We start from the raw sequence: 20,896 nt of genomic DNA on the forward strand, positions 1-20,896 counted from the left end.
GGCAGCCCCAGCGGGCAAGACTGGCCCGGTGGCGGCTGCGGACCGGGATTGAGGCTGGGGAGCAGGGCCGACGGGACTACAACTCCCATAGTGCAGCGGGGCACGGCAGCTCCCGCCGGCCTTCATAGCGCTCACGTGAGGGCGGTGGCACTGTGATCACATGACTGGCCGGTGAGGCCGGGCCCGGCGGAGGTGTGTGTTGCCGTCGCTCTGCATGGCCAACGTCGCTAAGAAGGTATCCTGGTCCGGCCGCGACCGCGATGAGGACGACTACGATGAGGACGGGCGAGCGGGAGAGACCACCCCGCTGCTCAACGGCACCGGCCCCGGCGCGGCGGCGGGCAGCCGGCAGGTGCGTACCGGCACTGGGCAGGGGGTGCCGGCGCATCGGGAGGGATCTGACCCGTCCCGGGCCTCCCCGTGCTGAGAGGCCGCCGGAGGCGGGCTGGGTCTGAGGGCTGGGGTCGTGTATGTGTCCTCCTCCCCCTGTAGCGTTTAACTGTGTTCGGGGCTGGGCTGAAGCTGCCGGTGGGCAGCCGAGGGGTGCTGGAGCTCTGCCCCCAGAGCAGGCCTTGGGGGAGGTCGGGGTTCCTTCGGGCTCTCCTGAGCCGGGGAGAGCAGAACCTGTCAGAGCCCAATGTGGGGGGGAGTCAGGGCTGAGGCACTGGAGCTTCGGGTCACTCCTGTGGGAAAAACTGATTGTGGGACTGACTCACTGCCGGGCAGCAGAGCAGCTCTCTCTGCAGCCAGTTCCCGTCACAACATGACAGCTGCCAGTGATACCAGGGCCCTGCTGCAGCTCTGTGGGGCTGACCTGACCTCTACACACTCCTCGGCCATGGGTGCAGGTGGTCTGTGGCCTGCCTGCTGGGGCTGCCCCCTTCATCTGTCCTAATAATGCCATTCCTTTGGAGACCACATTGCCTGGCACACTGGTGCTGCCCAAGCCAACAGTTTGGGCTCAAGCACAAGAGCATCTAATGCTGCTGTGGTGATGGGCCTCATGCGGTATGTGCAGAACTACACTGGCTAACAACAGGTCCGTGGTGGGCCATGTTGCAGAAGGAAGCCAGTTTCTTCTTGCAGATTAATTTTGGGTGATGAACTGAAGAGAAGCTTTCCTCTGGTGTACCCAGAGGCTGTTACACTGCCTGGAAGTTTCTCCTCCACATGTGGTGTGGTTAAATGAAGCACACCATGGCTCTGGCCACGGCACTTGGTGCCTGTTACAGAGCAAAGCTGTGGTTGAGCAGCTGTGCTGAGTGAGGGCCATGGCCTGAGTGGGATGTTAGGTCAGATCCATGGGGTGCTTCTGTGTCAGTTCCAGGTGACAGAGGGGCAGGTGATGTCCTTGAACTTCCTATCTGCCATCAGAGTTTGGTGAGAGACTTGGGCTGAGACAGGGAGCAGTGCCAGCCTTTGGCACCTGTTAGCAGGAACAGCTTGCTGAGCATGATTCTGTGCTGCCCTTCTGGGCAAGTCAGAACAGCAGGCTAATTAGGGTTTGTTAGGCTGGAAGTGCCTTGCGTGGCACTGTGGGAGCGAGGGATGGCAGCTGGAGGAGTTACCTGCAGCACTGCACTGCTCTGATGTGAAAAGTGCAGATAAACTCCCTGGCAGAACAAGCCCGCGTGTATGTACAGCACGGGTTGTCTTTGAAGACCACATGGTGGTTCTGCAGGTCTGAAGGGATTAACCAAACCTCGTGCCTCTGGATCAGCTGGGAAAGGGCTTTTCTGGTGGCTTAGAAGAGATGCCTGAGCCCTTCTACAGCAGGGGTGGTGGAGACCCAGCCCTGTGATCTGATTTATCATCGCCATGTCCCTTCACAATGTGGATAGCTGAGGTCCCAGCTGGTGACAAGGCGCTATGTGGCATCTTTCTTAGCAAAAGAGGAGAGCGAATACCTTGCTGGAGCTCTGAGCCCACAGCTGTCCTGACCACCCGTGCCCTTCAGCAATGGCACTGACCTGACAGTGGCGGTTGGGTTGTTACCATAGTGTTGGGGTTGCTTTTTGGTGTAGGGCAGCTGCTTCTCTCTCACCCCATCCCTTTGACCTTGATGCCATTTTAAATTGAAGCAGGAAGGCAGGACAGATGTGGCAGAGAAACAGAGACTGAAGCTGTTCAGCTCATAGGAGGCTTAAACTTGGGTTGCGGCAATACAATAAAAATGTCCCCGGTGGAGCTTCCTCCCTTTCTCTTCTCAACAGCTGTGCTTGGTTAATAGAAATGAAACTGACCTTAGAGTGACAAAAGGAAACACAGTCTCTGGGTGACTGCTGCAAGAGACTGAGATCAAGCACTTGTGGGTGGGAGGTGAGGAGGGACTGGATAAATGTGCCCATGACCATGGATGGATGCTGCAGGGCTGTGTCTGAGGTCGTCTCCAGTTTTGTGGCCAGCTGGGTGCTGCTCCATGGCTGACTGAGCCTTTGTCCTCTCACCAGGACTTTCTAGTGCTTCAAGTATAGCAAGAAGCAAGAAGTTGCCTGTACATCTGAGCATTGTGCCTGCCATGGGCTGCCCCCTTCCTGCACGCTTGAGCTGAGTGTGTCATTCTTAGGCTGAAAACTGGAAAATTGTAGTGGGAGCAGCCAGTGTCCATCATTGGGCATTTTTTCTAAAAAGAACACTTCCCTTTCACTACCCATCAAAGATATGCTCCGTGTTTGTGCTGAAATGCCTTGACTTTGGGGTTGGTATAATGCCCCTGCTCCAGAGGGTGTCTGGAACAGGGGGGTTCGACAGGGGGTCACGGTAATGTGGACCAGGCTGCTGCTGAGCAGCTTGTCCTTGTTAACCCCCAAGTGTTTATTCTACATAAAATGTTCTTTGTCTTGTTTTCTTGTAACTTCACAAACCAGGCTGCTCTGCAGCCTTTGTGGCTGGGAGGCAGTGCCGGAGGGCTGTGCTGGCTGTGCTTGCTGCAATCGCAATGTCTTGACTGGGAGGAGGGAGAAAAGAGAAGTCTGGGTGAGCCCTGGTTCCTGCTGGATGGGCTGCAGGTTGCACCTCCCCTGGGTACCGGCAGAGAGACTGCCTGTCCCTGCCTGCCCACTGCCAGGAGCTGGAGTCCCTGGAAAGCTGTTGTCCTTGGAGTCTTCCCAAGGAGAGGGGATTTAGCAAGTCCAGTCGTTCGGCTGGGTGCATCATCTGGGACTGCAGCAGTGCTTTAACCTTGCACTGCTTTCCTGCACATGGATCAAGGTGCCTGGAGAAAGGCAGAAGGGTCAGGATAATAACAGCATCTCCCGGCCTGGTGCAGGTGAGGGGCGAGGAGCAACTGTGCCCAGGAGTGACAGCAGGATGCTGGAGACAAAGTTGTAACCGAGTGGTGTCAGCACAGGGAGAGTCTGGATGCTTTCTTCCCCCTTATGGGCCTCGAGGTGAGGAGCCTTGTTCTCTCCTGGTGTGGTGCACTTGAGGGATGACAGCTGTGTTGGTTTGGAGCCCATCACAGCTGTGGTTGTGTCAGAGGAGGGGGATTCCAAAAGCTCTCCCTGCCAGTGAGGCACCCAATGACACAGCCTTGCAGCCTGGAGCCACCCCTCCCATGCAGGCAGGTACCAGGGGCTCAGAGCATGCTGGGGCTAAGAGGGCTGTGGGGCCAGAAATCCTCTTCCTTCCCTCTCACTGCTTCTGCAATATCTCTGTGGGCTCTGGGTGCCATCTGTGCCATGCTTTATCTCACTGGTCACAGAAAGCCACATGCTTCCAGTTCGTTAGTGAGCAGGACAGTGATAAGGGGCAGTGTATGGGGGAGCAGGTATCTTCACACCAGCGGTGGTCACTTGGAGTGGGGGATGTCCTGGCTTATCCCTGTGGAAATGGTCTGTGGAGCAGGGTCAGGCGCTCCCTATTTATGGTTCTTCAGAGCAGTGTTTGAGAGGCTCTGCTGGGTCACTGCGTGCACAGCCTGTGTTACTTCTGCAGTGCTTTAGCCTTGGCTAAAGTCATTCTTCTCGCCTCAATCAGGGATTGCTCTTTGATTGCTCTGCTTGGAGGCGAAATGCTGCTGTGGCATCATGTATGGCAGCATGGCTTCTTATCACCTCTGCCAAATGGGGATGCTGGCAGCAGTGCTGCTGTCTCCCATCTTGACCTGCAATACTCTGGGCTGCTGCTGCTACCTGCATTCACTGCTGCTGTTGCCTGACCTTGGAGATAATTCTTTTGGGGCATGGGTGGTTGAAATCTTCTCCCAGATTGTTTTTCTTGTTGAGATTGATCCTGAATTTGCTCTTGCTGGTCTCAGAGTGGTGCTGAACAGGATGGCAGCATGATGAAGGGGGAAGCAGCCTCAGGAGGTATCCAGCCCAGGCCGTGCTAAGAGCTGATCCCTTAGATCAGGTCACCCAGGACCACGTGTGGTGGAGATCTGGGTGTCTTCAAGGACAGACTCTGCATCCTCTCTTGCACCAGATTCAGTGTGTCATCATTGTTTGTCTCTAATGTCTATCAGAAGTTCCCTTGCTGCAGCTTGTCCTCTGCTGCTTCACGTCCCATCAATGTGAAGTGTTGAGGAAGGTCTGGCTCTGTCTTTGTAACCTCTTGTTAGGCATCCAGAAATGGCAAGATCATCTCCCTCAGAATCACCAGCTTCTCCTTATCCATCTTGCCAGGTGCTCCAGCCCCTGACTGTCCTTCTGGACTCACTCCTGTGCCTTTCTGGTCCCAGGGATCCCAAACTGGGTGCCAAGTCCCAGGTGTGGTACCGCAGGTGCCACATGGAGGCATTGGGATCCTTTCCCCACACCTTCTCACTATGGTCTTGCACCACCCAGGAGGCAGTTGACTGCCTCTTCTGCAGATCTGTGCCACCGGCTCCTGTTCAACTGCTCCACCAGTTTGCTGCAAGACTTCTTCAGCAGAGCTGCTTACTAACCACTGTGGTACATCCATCTCAGTGCAGGGCTTTGTATTTACCCTTGCTGAACTTCAGGGGCTTCACTGCAGCCTGGTGAGCTCCCTCTGAGGAGTAGCCTTGCCACCATCATTCCAACTGCCCTGCTGACAAGATGTTAAGCAGTTTGGGTCCAGATCAGGGCTCCAGACATCTCTTTGCAGAGCTCGAAATGGGCAAGACATTCACTTTACCACCCAAACAGGATGAGTGCTGATGACTGCGTGCTGCTGCTGTTTGTGTGCCTCTATTGGAGGCAGGCTCACTGGCCCCAGTGCCTCTCCTGGGACAGGAGAGCTGTTAACTCCCCTGTGTCCTCTGCCTTTTGGCAACAGCAAGTGTTGTTATGTGGAGATAATTGTACCACTGTCACGCCAACATCATGAGTACTTGAGGTCAGCAGCTGTCTTGGCCTGAGTTTGAAAAGCATCTGAAGGAGGGTAGTGCTGCCCATGTGCTCAGTGAGCCGATGAGCCATGCACAAATAACCTCTGTCTTGGCTCCTGGCTGCTTGAATCCCTCCTGTTCATCTTCTGAAAGTCAGGAGCTGATGAAAGTAGCTTTTTCCTGCCCCCCCAGCATGTGATTCCCCCATGCTGGGCAAGACAGGAGCCAGCTCTGCTCGCAGTGACAGAGGGATGGCTGGGACTTGAGGGGGCATATTGAAAACACAATGCTTGTGTTTTTGGAAGCTCAGGTTCAACTGAAGCTCCTTTGCTCCTTTCCCTTCATCTGTGCTTGCGTCCTACTGCTGCCTAATCTGTTGGGAGTGGAGCTACAGTGCCCTCCTGGCCACTTGCTCCATAGGGAAGGGATGGAGATAGGGGAGTGTCACCAATTCAGCCACGCATGGTCTTTTTGTGGACCCCCTGGCTAGCAGAATTTCCTTGAAGGACTGATCCTGTCTGAGGGCTTGGTGCCTGAGGTCTGAGCCCAGATGTGAGCATGAGTGACCACTTCCATCTTGTTGCCTTCATCTTGCCCTATACATGTGACAATTAAGGGAGCCTTTAATCTTCACTCTTCCCGAAGGTGGGTGCAGGTGGGTTCCCTTGGCAGGTCTCAGTTTTATCCCAGCCAGGGTTTCAGGGTGAGGACCTTGTCCTTCCCATCTCCCTAGGACAGTGGGATCCCAGCTGGGATCTCTGCTGCCACCAGAGCAGCTGGGCACCAGTGGGCACTGAAACAGGCAGCTCCTAACTCTGTGTAAATTCCCATCCACATGCCCCAGGGAGGTGCAGCTTTCAGTGTACCCAGCTCACAGCAGGCTGCTCTGTCTGCTGGGATAAAGGTCCACCTGGATCCTTTCCATGGTGATTGTGGAGCCATCACAGACCAGAAACAAAGCCTAGGCTGGTCTTGCCAAACCAGTGTTCAAAAGCAACAGTGTGGAGCACTTTGTGCTCAGCCCGTCCAGTGGGCTCAGGCTGCTGAGGACAAAACAGCACTGAAGAGGGTTTGAGGAGCTGAGGTAAAACCCACCTGCAGGTCAGGGGGTGAACGGGAACGTTGAGCAGATAGAGAAATGGGAAAATAGGTCAGGCTGCAAACACAAAGGGATCATCTGCAGTGACGTGTACGGCTCATGGCTGCTCTGGCCTTCATGTTCCAGACAGGATTGGTGGGGGATTAAAGCAGCAAGGGCTCTATCTGGGGTCTGCGAGCTTGCTGGCACAGAGGGACCAACATGGCAGGGCCCTGCTGCTGCTCACCATCCTGCTTTTATTCTCCAGTCCTTAAGCCAGGCAGCTGGGAGGGGTGAGGCTCCAGAGGGGAAGATCTGATTGCTGAGAAATGGTGTTTGGGCTGTGCTTAGTGACGGTGCTGCTTGCACCCTTGTGCATCCTGGTGTTTCACAACAGCAGAGGGGTGATGGCAGCACGCTTCTTCTGCTGAGTCCCCTCACAGCACTGCCCTGCTGGAGCCTGGCTCTGTGCAGCCCAAGCCCTTGCCTGCATTGGCCAGATGAGAAGTGCCCCAAAGAGTTCGAAAACTCCCATGTGATGCAATTGTGCTGCCAGTAACCAGCCCGAGTGGTCACTAGTGAAAGGAGAACCTGCTCCCTGGGGGACATGCAAATGTTTCTTCCCATCACCGTGCTGGGAAGGCACTGGTGCTGATGCACAGGAGCAGCGTGCCCCGCTTCAGCTGGGAGCCAGCGCAGCCATCACTGCAGTCCTGGCTGCTCGGGGGGAGATGGACACAGCGATGTGCTCATCTCCCTGGCTGGGAACTGCTCCCATGGAGTGGATGGCAGAGCCAAATGTGCCCTTGGCCATCACTTATTGCTGTCTGGGTGCATGAGCCCCAGCGCATCTTTGTGTGCTTGTGACTTTGGAGATGGAGCTTTCTCCTCAGGGTTTCTGTCCCTGCCCTGCTCCAGGGGAGTGTGGAGTGTGCTGCTCAGCACAAATTTGTTGGGGTACCCCACTTGTTGCCCAGAGGCTGTTGGTGACCCTCGCCAGCTCTTGGGGCTCCCAGTCCAAGTGAGCTGCTGCTGTCTGGCACTTCCCTGGTGAGCCGGCTCTGCCAGCCAGCACGCTGAAGCTGCCTGTGCTCCTCTGGGGTCCCACCTCCTCAGTGTGCCCTCCAAGAGCAGTCCTCTGCAGGTGCTGCACCTGTGGGGCTCTGGTGGTGGCAGGCAGAGCTCAGCAAGGGGAGCTGAGCATGAGCACCTGTGTACCTGCTGCTTCCTCCTGCCAGGGCTGGCAGCACATTCAGGAATTGACCCCTCTTTCCCTTCTCTCCTCAGCTCACTCCTTCCTCCTTCCTGCGCATTGGGCAGCTGAGCAATGTGGACCTCAATGAGGATGTCCATGAGCTGGTGAGTGGCATAGAAAGAAGCTCATTGTTACCAAGCCCCCTTCCCTTCCTCCACTGGCAGCACTTATAACTGCTATTATTCCCCTCCTCACACCCCACTTATTCCATGAGGACTCCAGTGCTTCCTCCTGGGCTGGGTGACCATAGCAGCATTGGGAGCTCCCTGCTGCTCTGCCCTGTGCCTTAACCCTTGCTGCTACCCCTTACCTGGGGAAAGCTGGCCCAAGGACAGCACCTGTTTGGGTGGCAGCACAAGGGCCACAGGCGGGTCTGATGGGAAGGAATTTCTTCCTTGTTGACACGATTGCTCCTTAAAGCTGCTTCTCCTGCTGCCCAGCTCGGAGCAAAGTGTGACAGCAGCTGGGGAGAGATGTCTCAGCCCTGGAGACAGGGATAGTGATAGAGGGGGCACCTTGCAGAAACACTCAGGTTTCAACTTATCCCCTGTCCCACCTGCACACATGAAAAGCTTTTCTTTCCCAGATGCTCCTGCTTCAGCTCCGGAGCTGTAGAAAGATCAAATGAGAAGACTTTTGCTAAATATTTCTTGTGGAATGCTTAAATGGGAAGAAACATGCCTTAATCCAGTCCCTCGGAGGACAGGCTGGGCCTGCTTTGGCCACAGCTATAATGCAGGTCCAGGGAAGGGTGCATGGTGCCACTGCCCCAGGGGCGCCTCCAGCATCCTCAGTAAATGCCCTAATTTGGAGCTGGGAGCAGCTTGCATGGTCAAAGGTGTTTGGGAATCAGAATTTGGTTCCTGCCCAAACTCATGGTTTGAAATAACTGCCTGAAATAGCTCCTTGCTTTCAGCTGAAGGAATTTCCTGCCGAGGTGAAAGGTTGACCTCCTCTGGAGCCTGGAGCTGCTCAGAGGCAGTGCTGGATCAACATGGCAGTGTGGTACCTGGCTGGTCAATCCCTCCCTCTGCTCATGGGGAAGAGTCCCTCCTGAGGGTGGATGAGGGTGTACACCTCACAGCCTGTTCCAGCTGCCTTAAATCCCATACATCCACCAGCTGGTGGAAAATCATCCCAGATCCCAGCCTGCCAGCAGCTTGTGCTCTGCAGCCCTCCTGCCTCTCCTGAGCATGAAAGCTAGTGTTAAAACAGCAGTTATGTGCCAGAGGGGAGGCCTGGACCGGGACCTGGCTGTCCAAACTTATGCATCACATCCTGCAGGAGACTGAGCTCCCTCGGCAGCGTCCCAACGAGATCCCCCACAACGAGAAGCTCCTGTCACTCAAGTACGAGGTAAGTGCCCTCTGGGATGCAGTGGATGAGGTACATGGATGAGGGCTGTGGCTGCCCAGCTGAGGGGTTTCAGTGGGGAAGCGGCTGGTTTGAGGGAGGAAATAACATGAGGGTGTGGAGGGGCAGGGGTGAGGGCCTGAGGGCAGCCCTCCCCAGCACAAGTGTATGTTCCCCTGTGCTAGAAAGTAACAGCATTTTCCTTTTCTGATGTAGAGCTTGGACTATGACAACAGTGAAAATCAGCTGTTCCTGGAGGAGGAGAGGAGGATAAACCACACAGTAAGTCTTGCCCACTGACCCTGCGGCTGGGATAGCTCAGGAAGGTGTTCCCCCTTCCTGGCTTCTGGGGAGATTCTCCATGCCATAGGAGGCAGTGCTTGAGCCAGGGTGGGTTTAAAGATAGGCCAACTTGTGACAAGCCTTAAAACCTCAGGAGCAAGGACCCAGCACAGGATGGTTCAGGTGGGAGCTAGCTTGCATGCACATGGTAGTCAATGGCATGGGGTAGGTCCCTGAGCAGAGTGACTTCTGGAGCAGCATGAAACATCTGCCCTGGGGCCTTTGGGAGTCTTGCTGCTGCAAAAAGCCCAACAGGAGGAACCTAACAGAAGCAGACAAGCTGGAAAAGCAGCCTGCTGTTGGGGATCCCACAGAGGGGCACTGCCAGGCTTTGCAATCCTGGGTGAGCCAGCATTGGCTTTCCAGCTCCTAGGAGAGCTGCCAGGCTTGGAGCTGTGTTGGGGAAGGTGGCCTGATGGGTTGGGGTACCCCTGTTGCTGGCAGGGCCCGGGCTGGGCAGCAGTGAGCTCTGATGGCTCTGTGCCCCTCAGGCTTTCCGGACAGTGGAGATTAAGCGCTGGGTCATCTGTGCCATGATCGGCATCCTCACTGGCCTCGTCGCCTGCTTCATCGACATCGTAGTGGAGAACCTGGCTGGACTGAAGTACCGGGTGGTGAAGGGCAGTATCCTCCCATGGAGCCATAGCTGTCAGCCAGCCGGGGCTGGGGGATCTGTGCTCCTGGAGCCTGCAGGAAGGGTGCTGGGGAAGAGGACAGCACTTCCTTGCCTGGGTTTGGTGGCACAGACCCTGCCACCCAAAGTGCTGCTGTGTGCCTGGCTGCTCTGCAGAGCTGAGCTGTGCCTGGGCACTGCTGTAACAGGGGAGGCTCCTTGCAGCTGCCCTAAGTGCACAGGATCTGCTGTGCTGGCACAGCCCAAGAAGCATTTTTGCTCACATTCTCATGGTGGGAGGGGTGGTACCCAACCAACACTGGTCTTTCCTTAAGCTGCTTCCACAGACATTGACAAGTTCACAGAGAAAGGGGGCCTGTCTTTCTCCCTGCTACTCTGGGCCACCCTGAATGCCAGTGTGGTGATGGTGGGCTCCGTGATCGTTGCTTTCATAGAGGTATGTGTTTGGGACCAGCCTGGATTTGTGTATCCCTGTGCTTCCTGCCCCAGTTCTTTACATGGGGAAGCAAGATCGTGTCTCCAGAAAATACAGTCATGTAATAGCAAATGTATTTCTGCCAGATGGGCTCTTGGTAGCCCCAGTTCTTAGTGTTGGCTCTATCTGGGCTGTGGGGTTTCTCTGGGGTTGTCAGACTGACAGTGCTGAGCCAGGAGCCTAGGGCAGAGGGTGTGCTCCAGAGACTGGGACCGGTTATGGCTGGGAGTAGACAATGGCTCTCTACAGGCCACTCGGAGTCAGCAGTAAGCTTTGTGGCTTTGCCCTTGCTCTCTCTGGCCACCAAGTGTGAGCCTTCTGCAGCGCCAGGCCCCTGGCCATGGCATGGTGGTGGGAGCACCCTAGTGTTCCCCAAGAACCCAGCCAGATCCTTCTCCCTGTCACATTTGCCCTTAGGGGTGCCTCTCTGAAGCCCACCTCCAGAGGCTGTAGATAGTCTTTGGCCTCATCTCTGAGCCTCCCTGAGGTTGTGCTTGGTGTGTCCTGTGCTGAGAGACAGGGTTAAGGTGGCCAGTGTGTCCCCATGCTGGACATGGCAGCCACTCATGCTCTCCGTGCTCCCCACAGCCCGTCGCAGCTGGCAGCGGCATTCCCCAGATCAAATGCTATCTCAATGGTGTGAAGATCCCACACGTTGTCCGCCTCAAGGTAAGAAGCAGGAAGTGGTGGGATGTGTGCCTTCTGTTCTTGGGGGTGGTCCTGCTGTGCTGTGGTGGTGGAGGAGCTGGCACAAGCTCCTGGCTTCCTTGCTGCACTGCCGAGCTCCATAGCTGTTCCCTCCAGTGCTGGGTGGTTAAACCTCCTGCCCTGGATGAGCCAGGATCCCCTGGCTTTGGGGAGAGCACCTTTGGGTAACTTTGCTCTGTCCAAGAAGGAAGCTGGCCAAACCCCATTGCCACAACAGAGGGCTGAGAGTCACAACCTCTCCGTGGTCACTGCCTCCTGTGGCTGGTTGGGTCTGTGTCCCACATGGTTGCCATGTTTGTGTGTGCTGTGCTGAACCTGTCGTCTCTGTTTTGCAGACCTTGGTGATCAAAGTCTGTGGAGTCATCCTCTCGGTGGTTGGCGGCCTGGCTGTTGGGAAGGTGATGTGCACAAAGGGATCTCTGGCAGGCTGCTGCAGTGTTGTCACCCACTGCTGGTGCACATGATGCAGCCCATTGCCAGCCCTATGCTAGGGTCCCTGCAATGACTTCCTGGTTTTATTCCCTGGTCTGCTGGTCAGGGTGACACCCTGGTGTGTGTGGTGCCACCAAGCCAGGCTGTGTGTGGCTGGGCTGAGAGCAGAAGAGCAGTAGTCCACATCCACCAGTAGCTGTCCCTGCAAATGTTAGATGGGGGATACCTGGGTGCCCTATTGGAGCCTTTCTAGCTTGCTGTGATTGAAGGCAAGCAAGGGAAGTTCCTGCCTCCTGTGCTGGAGGGAGTGCTGGTGAGAACGGGATGGCCACAGGAGCCACATTCACAGAATGAGGATTTAAGGGGGCAAAATGGCAAGGTCTGTATTTCCTGGAGGCAGATCCTCCTGGCAGCTTCTTCAGGGCTGCAACCTGGTGAGCAGCATTCATCCATCCCTGACTGTCCTTGGGGTTCTTCCTTACGCAATCTGACTCTGCTCTACTGCCCGCAGGAAGGACCCATGATTCACTCTGGAGCAGTGATTGCTGCTGGGATCTCCCAGGGAAGATCCACGTCTTTAAAGCGAGACTTCAAGGTTGGTGTTGAGGGCCGAGGGGCTGTGCTGCAGGTGCCCCTCCTGTGCCCAAACTGGGCTGTTCCTTGGGGTCATGCAGATGGCTTGGGTCATATATGGCCTACGCTGTGTCTCCACTAAAGTCATTCCTGTGGCCAGCCCTAAACCTGCCTTTGCTTTGGTGTTTCAGATCTTCGAGTACTTCCGCAGAGACACAGAGAAGAGGGACTTTGTCTCAGCTGGAGCTGCTGCTGGTGTCTCAGCTGCATTTGGTGCCCCCGTGGGTATGTGTGTTGGCTCTCTGACACTGCCTGCATGTGCATCTCATCAGGAGGTGGCTCCCACTTGCACAGAGACAGCTATTGGGATCTGCCTATGGCACTGCAGGTAGCCCTCCCACAGCATGCCCAGCTCCACAGCAAACTGTCTGGCCATGCCACAGGTCTTAAGAAGAGAGGAGGTGTGGGGTCATCTGTCTTGGATCCCAGATGTTGCCTCCCTGGGATGGCAGAGGGCAGTGGAGGGTACTGCCCCATCACTGATGGCTTGGTGGGCTTCTGGTCCCTTCACTGGAGCCTGTGAGGTCTGGGGCTGTATGGGGCACAAGGGCTGGGATGGATTTAGGTGCCTCAGCTGGTGCTGTGGGTTAGGGGTCTGTGGCATGTGCCCCTTATGAAGGTGTTTGTGTCTTGCATTTGCAGGCGGTGTCCTCTTCAGCTTGGAGGAAGGGGCTTCCTTCTGGAACCAGTTCTTGACATGGAGAATTGTAAGTGCTGGGAAGCTGAAGCAGTAAACTGAGGGCTGCAATGTGAGGCATTGCCTTTTCCCCATGACCTGCAGTCCCAGCCTCCTGCCATCCCTATCCCAGCCAGGCATCCATGTGTAACACATCCCAGGGAACAGCATCCCATTCCCCTTCTGTGCCTTGGGCCTCAGCTGGAATTTGGTCCTGGCTTAGCTCCATCTTGCTGCCAATCCCTTCCCAAGTGACCTCCTTGGGCTGTGCCGTGGGGCAATGGAGAGGTAATAGGAGTGAGCCCCTGGTTGGTGTAAGCTGCCCAGAGTGCTGCCACAGGGAGCGTGGCCTCTTGGCCCCCACTGTGGTACCAAAGCTCTCCCCAAAGGCCTTGGAGGGGCAGTTTGGGGAAATGGGGGGCGGGGGCACACAGCGAGGGTGTGGGGCTGTGGGTGTCTGACAGTGACTGTGGGCTGCATCTCCTTCCAGTTCTTTGCCTCCATGATCTCCACGTTCACTCTGAACTCTGTCCTGAGTGTTTACCATGGCAATGCCTGGGATCTCTCCAGCCCCGGGCTCATCAACTTTGGCAGGTTTGATAACGAGGTACGGCACAGATGTTCCCCATGTAGGGCTCTGCCGTGGGGGTTAGAAGTAGCCGACAGCAGCCTGGGGCTGTCTTAAAGCATCACCCAGAGGCTGAGGCAGGCTCTGCCCTTGCAGGCTGTGGGTCTGGCCAGAGCCCAGCTCCACCAACCCCAGCAGAAGCCTTTCCTGCAGCCATGGCTTGGCCTGGGGCTGTGGAGTGCCATGGGGAGACTCTGGGGCAGCTCTGGGGGCTGCAGGCCTGTGCTGTTCCAGTAGTGACCAGCTGCAGGGTTGCAGATGGGCCAGAAGACCTGACATCCATTTCTTGCTTGCAGAAAATGGGATACACAATCCAGGAAATTCCTATCTTCATCTTTATGGGAGTGGTTGGTAAGAGAGTGCTGCTCTTTCAATTTGATTAGTCTGAATGATTTCCTCTGTTCTCTGTCTGAGTCTAAAAATCTTTGGGATAGAGTTTCCCAGGGAAAATGGGAAATGCATTAAACTTTGGAGCACAAGCTGCCTGTGGGGCTTACATGGGGGTGAGAGCTGGATCCTGGCCCAAGCTTTACCCTTGTAGCAAAGGCAGGCCCTTTAATCCATATACTGCAGAGTCACTGAGGTTAGTGCATTGCAGTTGTGGGCAGCCCTTGGCTTTCCAGCTGCCCTTACCCCTGTGGAACTGGCCTGTCCCTTGCCTGCTGAGTGCCAGCGCCGTGACACCGGCCCCAGCCACCCTGCTGCTGCTGTGGGGCTCCTCTTGGTGTCAGGTCCTGGCTCTCTCTGCAGGGACAGTGTCCACGTATCCCAGTGCTGCCATCACACTGGAGGGGTTGTTGGTGTCTCCCTGAGCTTTACAGGTTCTTTGTGTCCTGGGCAGCCGTATGAGAGCCTGGGACTTGTGTACTGAGCTTTAGCTTCTTCACTTGCAGGTGGGATCCTCGGGGCCCTGTTCAATGCCCTCAATTACTGGTTAACGATGTTCCGGATCAGGTAAGAGCTCACAGGTAACTGAGGTGATTGACATGGGTTGTCTGGCACCTTCTGTGCGCCCTGGAAGTGGCATTTCCAGCCAGAGCAAGGCCGTTACCTCACACTCAACAGCAGCCCTGGAAGCTGGGGAGCAAAGATGCCACGTGCTTCTCACTGCCTGCTGTCAAGGCTGTGACCCGCAGCTTCCCACTGTTGCTCTGACCTTGCCTAGGTATTGTGCTTCAGTGACTTGAGGGCCCAAAGAAGTGCAAACATTGAGCATACACACTTCTGAGAGGAACGAGAGAGCTGCTAAAGCCATCTAAGCCCAGTCTGGTGCATACAGAACTTGTCACCAGCTTTTCAAACACAAAGACTGGCCTCGTGGCCTTAGGGAGGGATGACCTGCGGAGTGGTGAGGGGCCTGCAGCAGCTTACAGTGCTTCTCTCCTCTTGCCCTTTTTGGGCTGCAGCGTTCTGGGCTCGGCTCTGCACTGTCCCCATGGCCAAACAACACTAAACTTCCCATGGGATCTGTGCCCGGCTTTGGGCAGGGAAGACAGGCAGATCTGTTATGGCTGGCTGGGCAGAGCTGCTCTTGCTGCTGGCCTCCCAGCCCAGTCCCCACGACTGGGGCCGGAGGACAGAGCGCAGGACAGCCTCGCAGGGTCTGGGAAGGGAGCAGCCTGTCCATATGCCTGATGTAGGGTGCCAAGCCAGGCTGTGGGTGATCCTGTTGGCACCCCTGGGTGCCACCCTCACTCCCCGCTCCCTTTACAGGTACATCCACCGGCCCTGCCTCCAGGTGGTTGAGGCCATGCTGGTGGCAGCAGTGACAGCAACTGTGGGGTTTGTCATGATTTACTGCTCAAGAGACTGCCAGCCTATCCAGGGGAGCACAGTGGCATACCCACTGCAGGTAGGAGATGCTGGAGAATGACTCCCCAGTGTGGGGGGCACCCTGAGCCTGGTCTGAAGCTGAAGGCTGAGCAGGGAGACAAGACCCTGCTGGGTTCTGTGGCACTGGATCTCACAGCGAGTGCTCCCCATGGCAGGCAGAGTTGCAGAGCAAAGCTGGGTGTTGCTGTGCTTGCTGCACTGCGCTGCCTCCTCGCTAGCACACGTCCCCCTGAGCCTGCAGCCTTGGCAGCCTGGATCTGCCACTTCTAACTCTGTCTTCTTCCCCCTTCAGCTTTTCTGTGCTGATGGAGAGTACAACTCCATGGCCACTGCCTTCTTCAACACACCTGAGAAGAGTGTTGTCAACCTCTTCCATGATGCTCCAGGTCTGTGTGTCTGGTGAGCAGGTCCTTGAATGTGAGCAGAATGGGGGTGGGTTTGTGCAAGTTGGCTGACCTGCTTCCTGGTTGCTTGTGGGACAAGGCAGGGGTTAATCAGCACAGCCCCATGAGGGCAGGATGGGATCCAGCAAAGCACTGTGCCCACTGCTTTCCTGCAGTGGTGGAAGGAGGAAGGATGGATGGATGCTGAACTGGTGGCACCTGTGAGCTCAGCCAAAGAGCCATGGTCTTGGGAGCCTGTGGATAAGGACCTGGTTTTGTTGTATGTTTCCAAGCTGTTGCTTTTGAGTTGCGTGGGAGAATGTCTGACCCTCACTGCTGTCTGAGCTCCATCCTAGAAATGTCCCTGGCTGTTTTCTCCATTAGCAGGGCCTCTTGCCCCAGAATGACTTTACCTTCTGGGCAGGCTGCGGAGGTGGATCTTGAAGTTTGGACTTGCTTGAGAAACTCAATTTGGTTCCCAGGTTCCAGCTCCTGTTTCCCTTGGACCTGGTGTTGTGACAGCATGCCCTCTGCCCACTGGTCTGAATTTCGTGCCCAGCTGCACGTGGACAGGGAGCAGACAGCTCCACATTTCTAAATCCTCAGCCCAGAGAGTGCGGCTTGGCCATCTGAAGCCAAGTGATGACTGTCCTGTGTCTTGGGGCTGCTTCTGGTAGCGCTGGGTCCTCCCTGGCTCAGGGCTTTGGTTTCTTGACCTCCCAGTGAAGGAGAGGTTGCAAAGTACTTGTTTAAACCAGACTGAGCTGCCCAGCAATCCTAAAATAGCAGCTGGCTGAGTCCTGAGGTCTCCTGTGATGGCACAGCCTGCACCGAGGGGCAGCTTGGGGCTGGTTGGAGCAGTGGGGCACGACAGGGTTTGCAAGACCAACCCTGCTGAGTTCATCCCAGGGCTAGCTGCAGGACCCCTGCCAGCTCCCCAGCACCTCTGTCCTCCAGCACTGGCTTTCCCTGGGGGCTTTGGGGTTCATCACCATGCCTTGTGTGAGGCTGGGAACCACAGGGCTGGGAGGGAACAGGTCATCACGGGTCACAAGATGAAGGGATGGCATGTGCTGGATGGATTCAGTGGGATGGGATGGCTTGGGATGGCACTGGCCGGCTGGCAGGGTCTTTGAGGGGACAGAAATAACTTAAAGAGCCGGTTTGAAAGGCTTGTGCTGCTGGGATGGCAGAAGGGCTTTTGTTGCTGGGAGTGTGTTGTGGGGCTGCTGCTGTCTGTTCTGTGGCTGTAATCCATCATGCTGCAGGACCAGCACTAACTCCATTCTCTCTCCACCTCAGGTTCCTACAACCCCATGACACTGGGCATGTTCACACTAATGTATTTCTTCCTGGCCTGCTGGACCTATGGCCTCACGGTGTCTGCAGGGGTCTTCATCCCCTCTCTGCTGATCGGTGCTGCCTGGGGAAGGCTTTTTGGCATCTCCCTGTCCTACCTGACCAAAGGCCCGGTGAGTCACTGGTGGGAAGGGGTGCTGGGCAGTGGAAGCCATGGCACCCAGCCCTCCTCCCTTGCCTCTGGGCAAGAAGCATGTGCAGGCAGCATGGAGCTGGCTGAGAGCTTGGCACAGCAGTCTGGAATGGGATGTCTTCCTGAGCTGAGTCTGGGCTTTCCCATGTCCTAGTGGGGCCCTGCCAGCTGCTGGGTCATGCAGGCAGCCTCAGGCATTCCTCCCCACTTCCCGGAGGGAGGGTGGGGGCCAGGGCACTGCTCACTATCTCTGCATGCCCTGGAGCCAGCAGCTGACTCAGCCTCTTTTTCCTCCTGTGCTCAGATCTGGGCTGACCCTGGGAAATACGCCCTGATGGGAGCTGCTGCACAGCTGGGTGAGTGCCTGCTCGAGTTGGGGTGAAGGTGGCATGGGAAAAGGTGGTCCCTGCTTCCCCAGCTGAAGCCCAGCCTTGCTGTCAGCTTCCCAGCTACCCTGCCAAGCACAGGCAGCACTGGGGCCCTAGTGAGGTCTGGGCTTGTCCAGGGCACCCCTGTCTGTGTTGGTGATCCTGGGTCACTGTGCAGAGACTGGGACACCTTTGGTGTTCTGCTATACCATCACCCCATGTTTCCCTGCTTTCCTGAACTCCCAAACCCCTTGGGTGTCTCCTGCAGGTGGGATAGTGCGGATGACGCTGAGTCTCACAGTCATCATGATGGAGGCAACAGGCAATGTCACCTATGGCTTCCCCATCATGCTGGTGCTGATGACAGCAAAGATTGTGGGAGACTACTTTGTGGAGGTGAGAGCTGGTGTGCTTGCCAGGGTCAGGTTTGGTGGTGCTGGGGGGCCAAGGACAAGTGGTGTCTTCTCTCCGAGATGAGCTGCTGTACTCCTTGGTATCTCAGCAGGCTTTTCCTGATGGCTCGGCTCTCATTGCAGGGGCTCTATGACATGCACATCCAGCTGCAGAGTGTGCCCTTCCTGCACTGGGAGGCCCCGGTGACGTCCCACTCCCTCACAGCCAGGTAGGTGTCTGGGGGATGCTGCCAGTCCTGGGGCAGTGATGTTTGGACCACACTGTTGGCTGGAGCTGGCAGTAGAGGTGGTGACACACTTTGGTCACTGCTGTGTGGTGCCACCAGCCCAGCTCCTTCCCCAGCAGGGAGTGTGGCCTGTGGTGCATTCCCTCCCCGTGTCCCTGGCAGGCTCTGGGGACAGGGGAGGCATCAGGTCTGCAGAGGCCTGTGTGCAGAGGGGTTGGGGGGGGATATTTGGGGCATGCCGCATGTGGGGCTGTGTTTCACACTGAGCCTTCCCTGCAGGGAGGTCATGAGCGCGCCCGTCACCTGCCTGCGGAGGATCGAGAGGGTGGGCACGGTTGTGGACATCCTCAGCGACACCTCCTCCAACCACAACGGCTTCCCGGTGGTGGAGAGCAACCCTGGCACCACGCAGGTGAGCCAGGAGCCGCTTGTGAGAGCTGGCCATGGAATGGGGCCCTTGCCCCATCCCCTTCCCAGCCCCATCTCATGCACTGTGCTCTGTCACAGGTGGCAGGACTGCGGGGTTTGATCCTACGTTCCCAGCTCATCGTCCTGCTGAAGCACAAGGTGGGTGATGCTGCGTGGTAGCCATTGGAGCTGTGTTTGAGCCCAAGTGCCCCTGTCCTGCCTATCTTGCTAAACAGGAGCTGGCAGATGGTCCCTGTCACCAACCTCAGTTCACCTGAGGAGAGGGTGGGGACTTCCATACTGTGCTGGGGTTACCCCAGCATCTTCCTGCACCCTGCTGGACTCACAAGCCCTTGAGTGAATGGGAATCAGTTCTTCTGCAGATGGTCCTTCTGCCCCATGTTCCTGCTCTCTTCCCTCCCTCCCCTGTACATTGCCCTGGTGCCTGTTGGTGCTGCAGGATGGTCCCCAGCAGTCTCTTTTCTCTCCAGGTTTTTGTGGAAAGGGCCAACCTTAGCCTGGTGCAGCGGCGGCTGAAGCTGAAGGATTTCCGGGATGCCTATCCCCGCTTCCCCCCCATCCAGTCCATCCACGTGTCCCAGGACGAGCGCGAGTGCATGATTGACCTCAGCGAGTTCATGAACCCCTCGCCCTATACTGTGCCCCAGGTAATGGTCAGGGACCTCTAGGCCACCCTAGCATCTTGGGGGTCATGGGCGAGTGATGGGTGCTGGCTGGGGATGCCACAGCCCATGTATCCCATCTGACATGCAGGAGGCGTCTCTGCCACGGGTGTTCAAGCTCTTCCGAGCCCTGGGCCTACGTCACTTGGTGGTTGTGAACAACCGCAATGAGGTGAGTCCTGCCTGCTGGGTATGGGCAGCCGGGGCTTGTCCCCAAGCTCTGCCTGCTGGTGTGGGGCTGTACCGTGTCCCTGTCCCGGCAGGTGGTGGGCATGGTCACCCGCAAGGACCTCGCCAGGTACCGGCTGGGCAAGGAAGGCTTGGAGGAGCTCTCACTGGCACAGACGTGATGTGAGGTGGCTCTGCCCAGCGGAGGGAGACTCGACCCAGCCCCTCAGAGCTGGGGCCCCCCTTTTGTGGGAGGAAGGGAGAGGCCTGGGCCAGCCTGTGCAGGCATTGTGGTGCCTGGAGCACCGGCACAGCTGTGCTGCCCCAGCTCTCCTGCCCATTGCTGCCTTCCCACGTCTACTGCCTCCTCTTCTCACCCTTTCCTCTGCTTCCCTGAGGGGTCGAAACGCACCCTTGGCTCCATTAGCTGCTGGCATAGGCTTTCTCTGAGGGTTGGGTGAAGGCTGGAGCGTGCCAGGGGAGTGGAAGTGTCCTGAGCTGGGCATAACCCTCTGCACAGCACATGGCCTCCATTGCCTTGCCTACCCAGCCCAGGCTGTCTGGGACCTAGCCCTGCCCTAGCCCCTGCCACAGGGCCTGTATGGGGAGCAGGGGGACATGGTGGGGTCTATCCTGTTTCCAGGGCTGTGTCCTGCTTCCCCATGCTGCCGCTGGTGGGGTTGAGCTGAGCCATGGGGCAGGTGCTTGTGTCTCTGCCCTGCTTAACTGTGCAATAAAAGGGGCTCATGTGGTTCAGAGCTGCTCCCTTTTGCTGGTTTTTTTACTCCCTTGGCCAAACTCTGACCCCAACACACATGTTGGAGAGACACTCCTGGGGCTTGGGCAGGGATGGGTAGGGAAGAGCTGCCTGCTCTGGGCAGCCTGTGCCCCTTTGCCACTCCTGTCCTCCTCCCACTATTGCTGCTGTCTCTTGTCTCTGCCCATGCTGGGGTCCAGAAGCACCCCTGCACATGTTTCCAGCCCTTACCAGCAGCCTGGGCCAGGCTAGGCACCCCAAAGCCCACCACCAGCTCTCGATCGGGCCAGGTGCTGGAAGCACTCCCCTGGGTGCTGAGGAGGGCTCCAGCCCTGGCACCTCAGCTCCCCTATCTCCCACCATTGTACTCCTCACCTTGGCATTGCACCCTGCATCCTCCTCACTCGGGCAAAGGCAACCTGGTGCCTGGAGGGGCTTTCGACTGTGGGATACTGTGCTGAAATAAAGTCTGTTTGTACTTTTACTGTGCTGCTGCCTGGCTCTTGCTTCCCTTCCCTTGATGACACTTTCTGGCCTTGGCACCATGTCTGTTGGTGCACCCCTGGGGTTGAGCCAAGCCCCATCCCCACTGCTGGTGCTGGGAGGGCACATGGCAGGAGACTGCATGTTGGGGGCTGCAGGGGGTGATGCCAGTGC

At 56.9% G+C, this 20,896-nt stretch overlaps 1 protein-coding gene across 2 annotated transcripts; it reads left to right on the top strand.

The window, feature by feature from the left end:
• Positions 1 to 141: 141 nt before the first annotated feature.
• On the top strand, positions 142 to 20,723 carry CLCN7 (chloride voltage-gated channel 7). Of its 2 annotated transcripts, none has more exons than XM_005152494.3 (25): positions 142 to 352; positions 7,659 to 7,730; positions 8,911 to 8,982; positions 9,196 to 9,261; positions 9,813 to 9,945; positions 10,282 to 10,391; positions 11,019 to 11,099; positions 11,474 to 11,536; positions 12,082 to 12,165; positions 12,335 to 12,428; positions 12,846 to 12,910; positions 13,370 to 13,486; positions 13,804 to 13,858; positions 14,401 to 14,461; positions 15,221 to 15,359; positions 15,633 to 15,726; positions 17,026 to 17,195; positions 17,520 to 17,571; positions 17,852 to 17,979; positions 18,120 to 18,205; positions 18,503 to 18,635; positions 18,731 to 18,790; positions 19,123 to 19,299; positions 19,406 to 19,486; positions 19,578 to 20,723. In XM_005152494.3, exons 1-25 carry the CDS (start codon positions 215 to 217, stop codon positions 19,662 to 19,664), a joined length of 2,418 nt encoding a protein of 805 aa, XP_005152551.2. In that variant the 5' UTR covers positions 142 to 214; the 3' UTR covers positions 19,665 to 20,723. The 2 variants fall into 2 exon arrangements, with proteins under 2 accessions (XP_005152551.2, XP_030908084.2); XM_031052224.2 differs by lacking the exon at positions 142 to 352 and adding an exon at positions 3,309 to 3,389.
• The last annotated feature ends 173 nt before the right edge of the window (positions 20,724 to 20,896 follow it).

The sequence above is a fragment of the Melopsittacus undulatus genome, chromosome 8 (assembly GCF_012275295.1).
Source record: "Melopsittacus undulatus isolate bMelUnd1 chromosome 8, bMelUnd1.mat.Z, whole genome shotgun sequence".
Classification (NCBI taxonomy): Eukaryota; Metazoa; Chordata; class Aves; order Psittaciformes; family Psittaculidae; genus Melopsittacus; species Melopsittacus undulatus.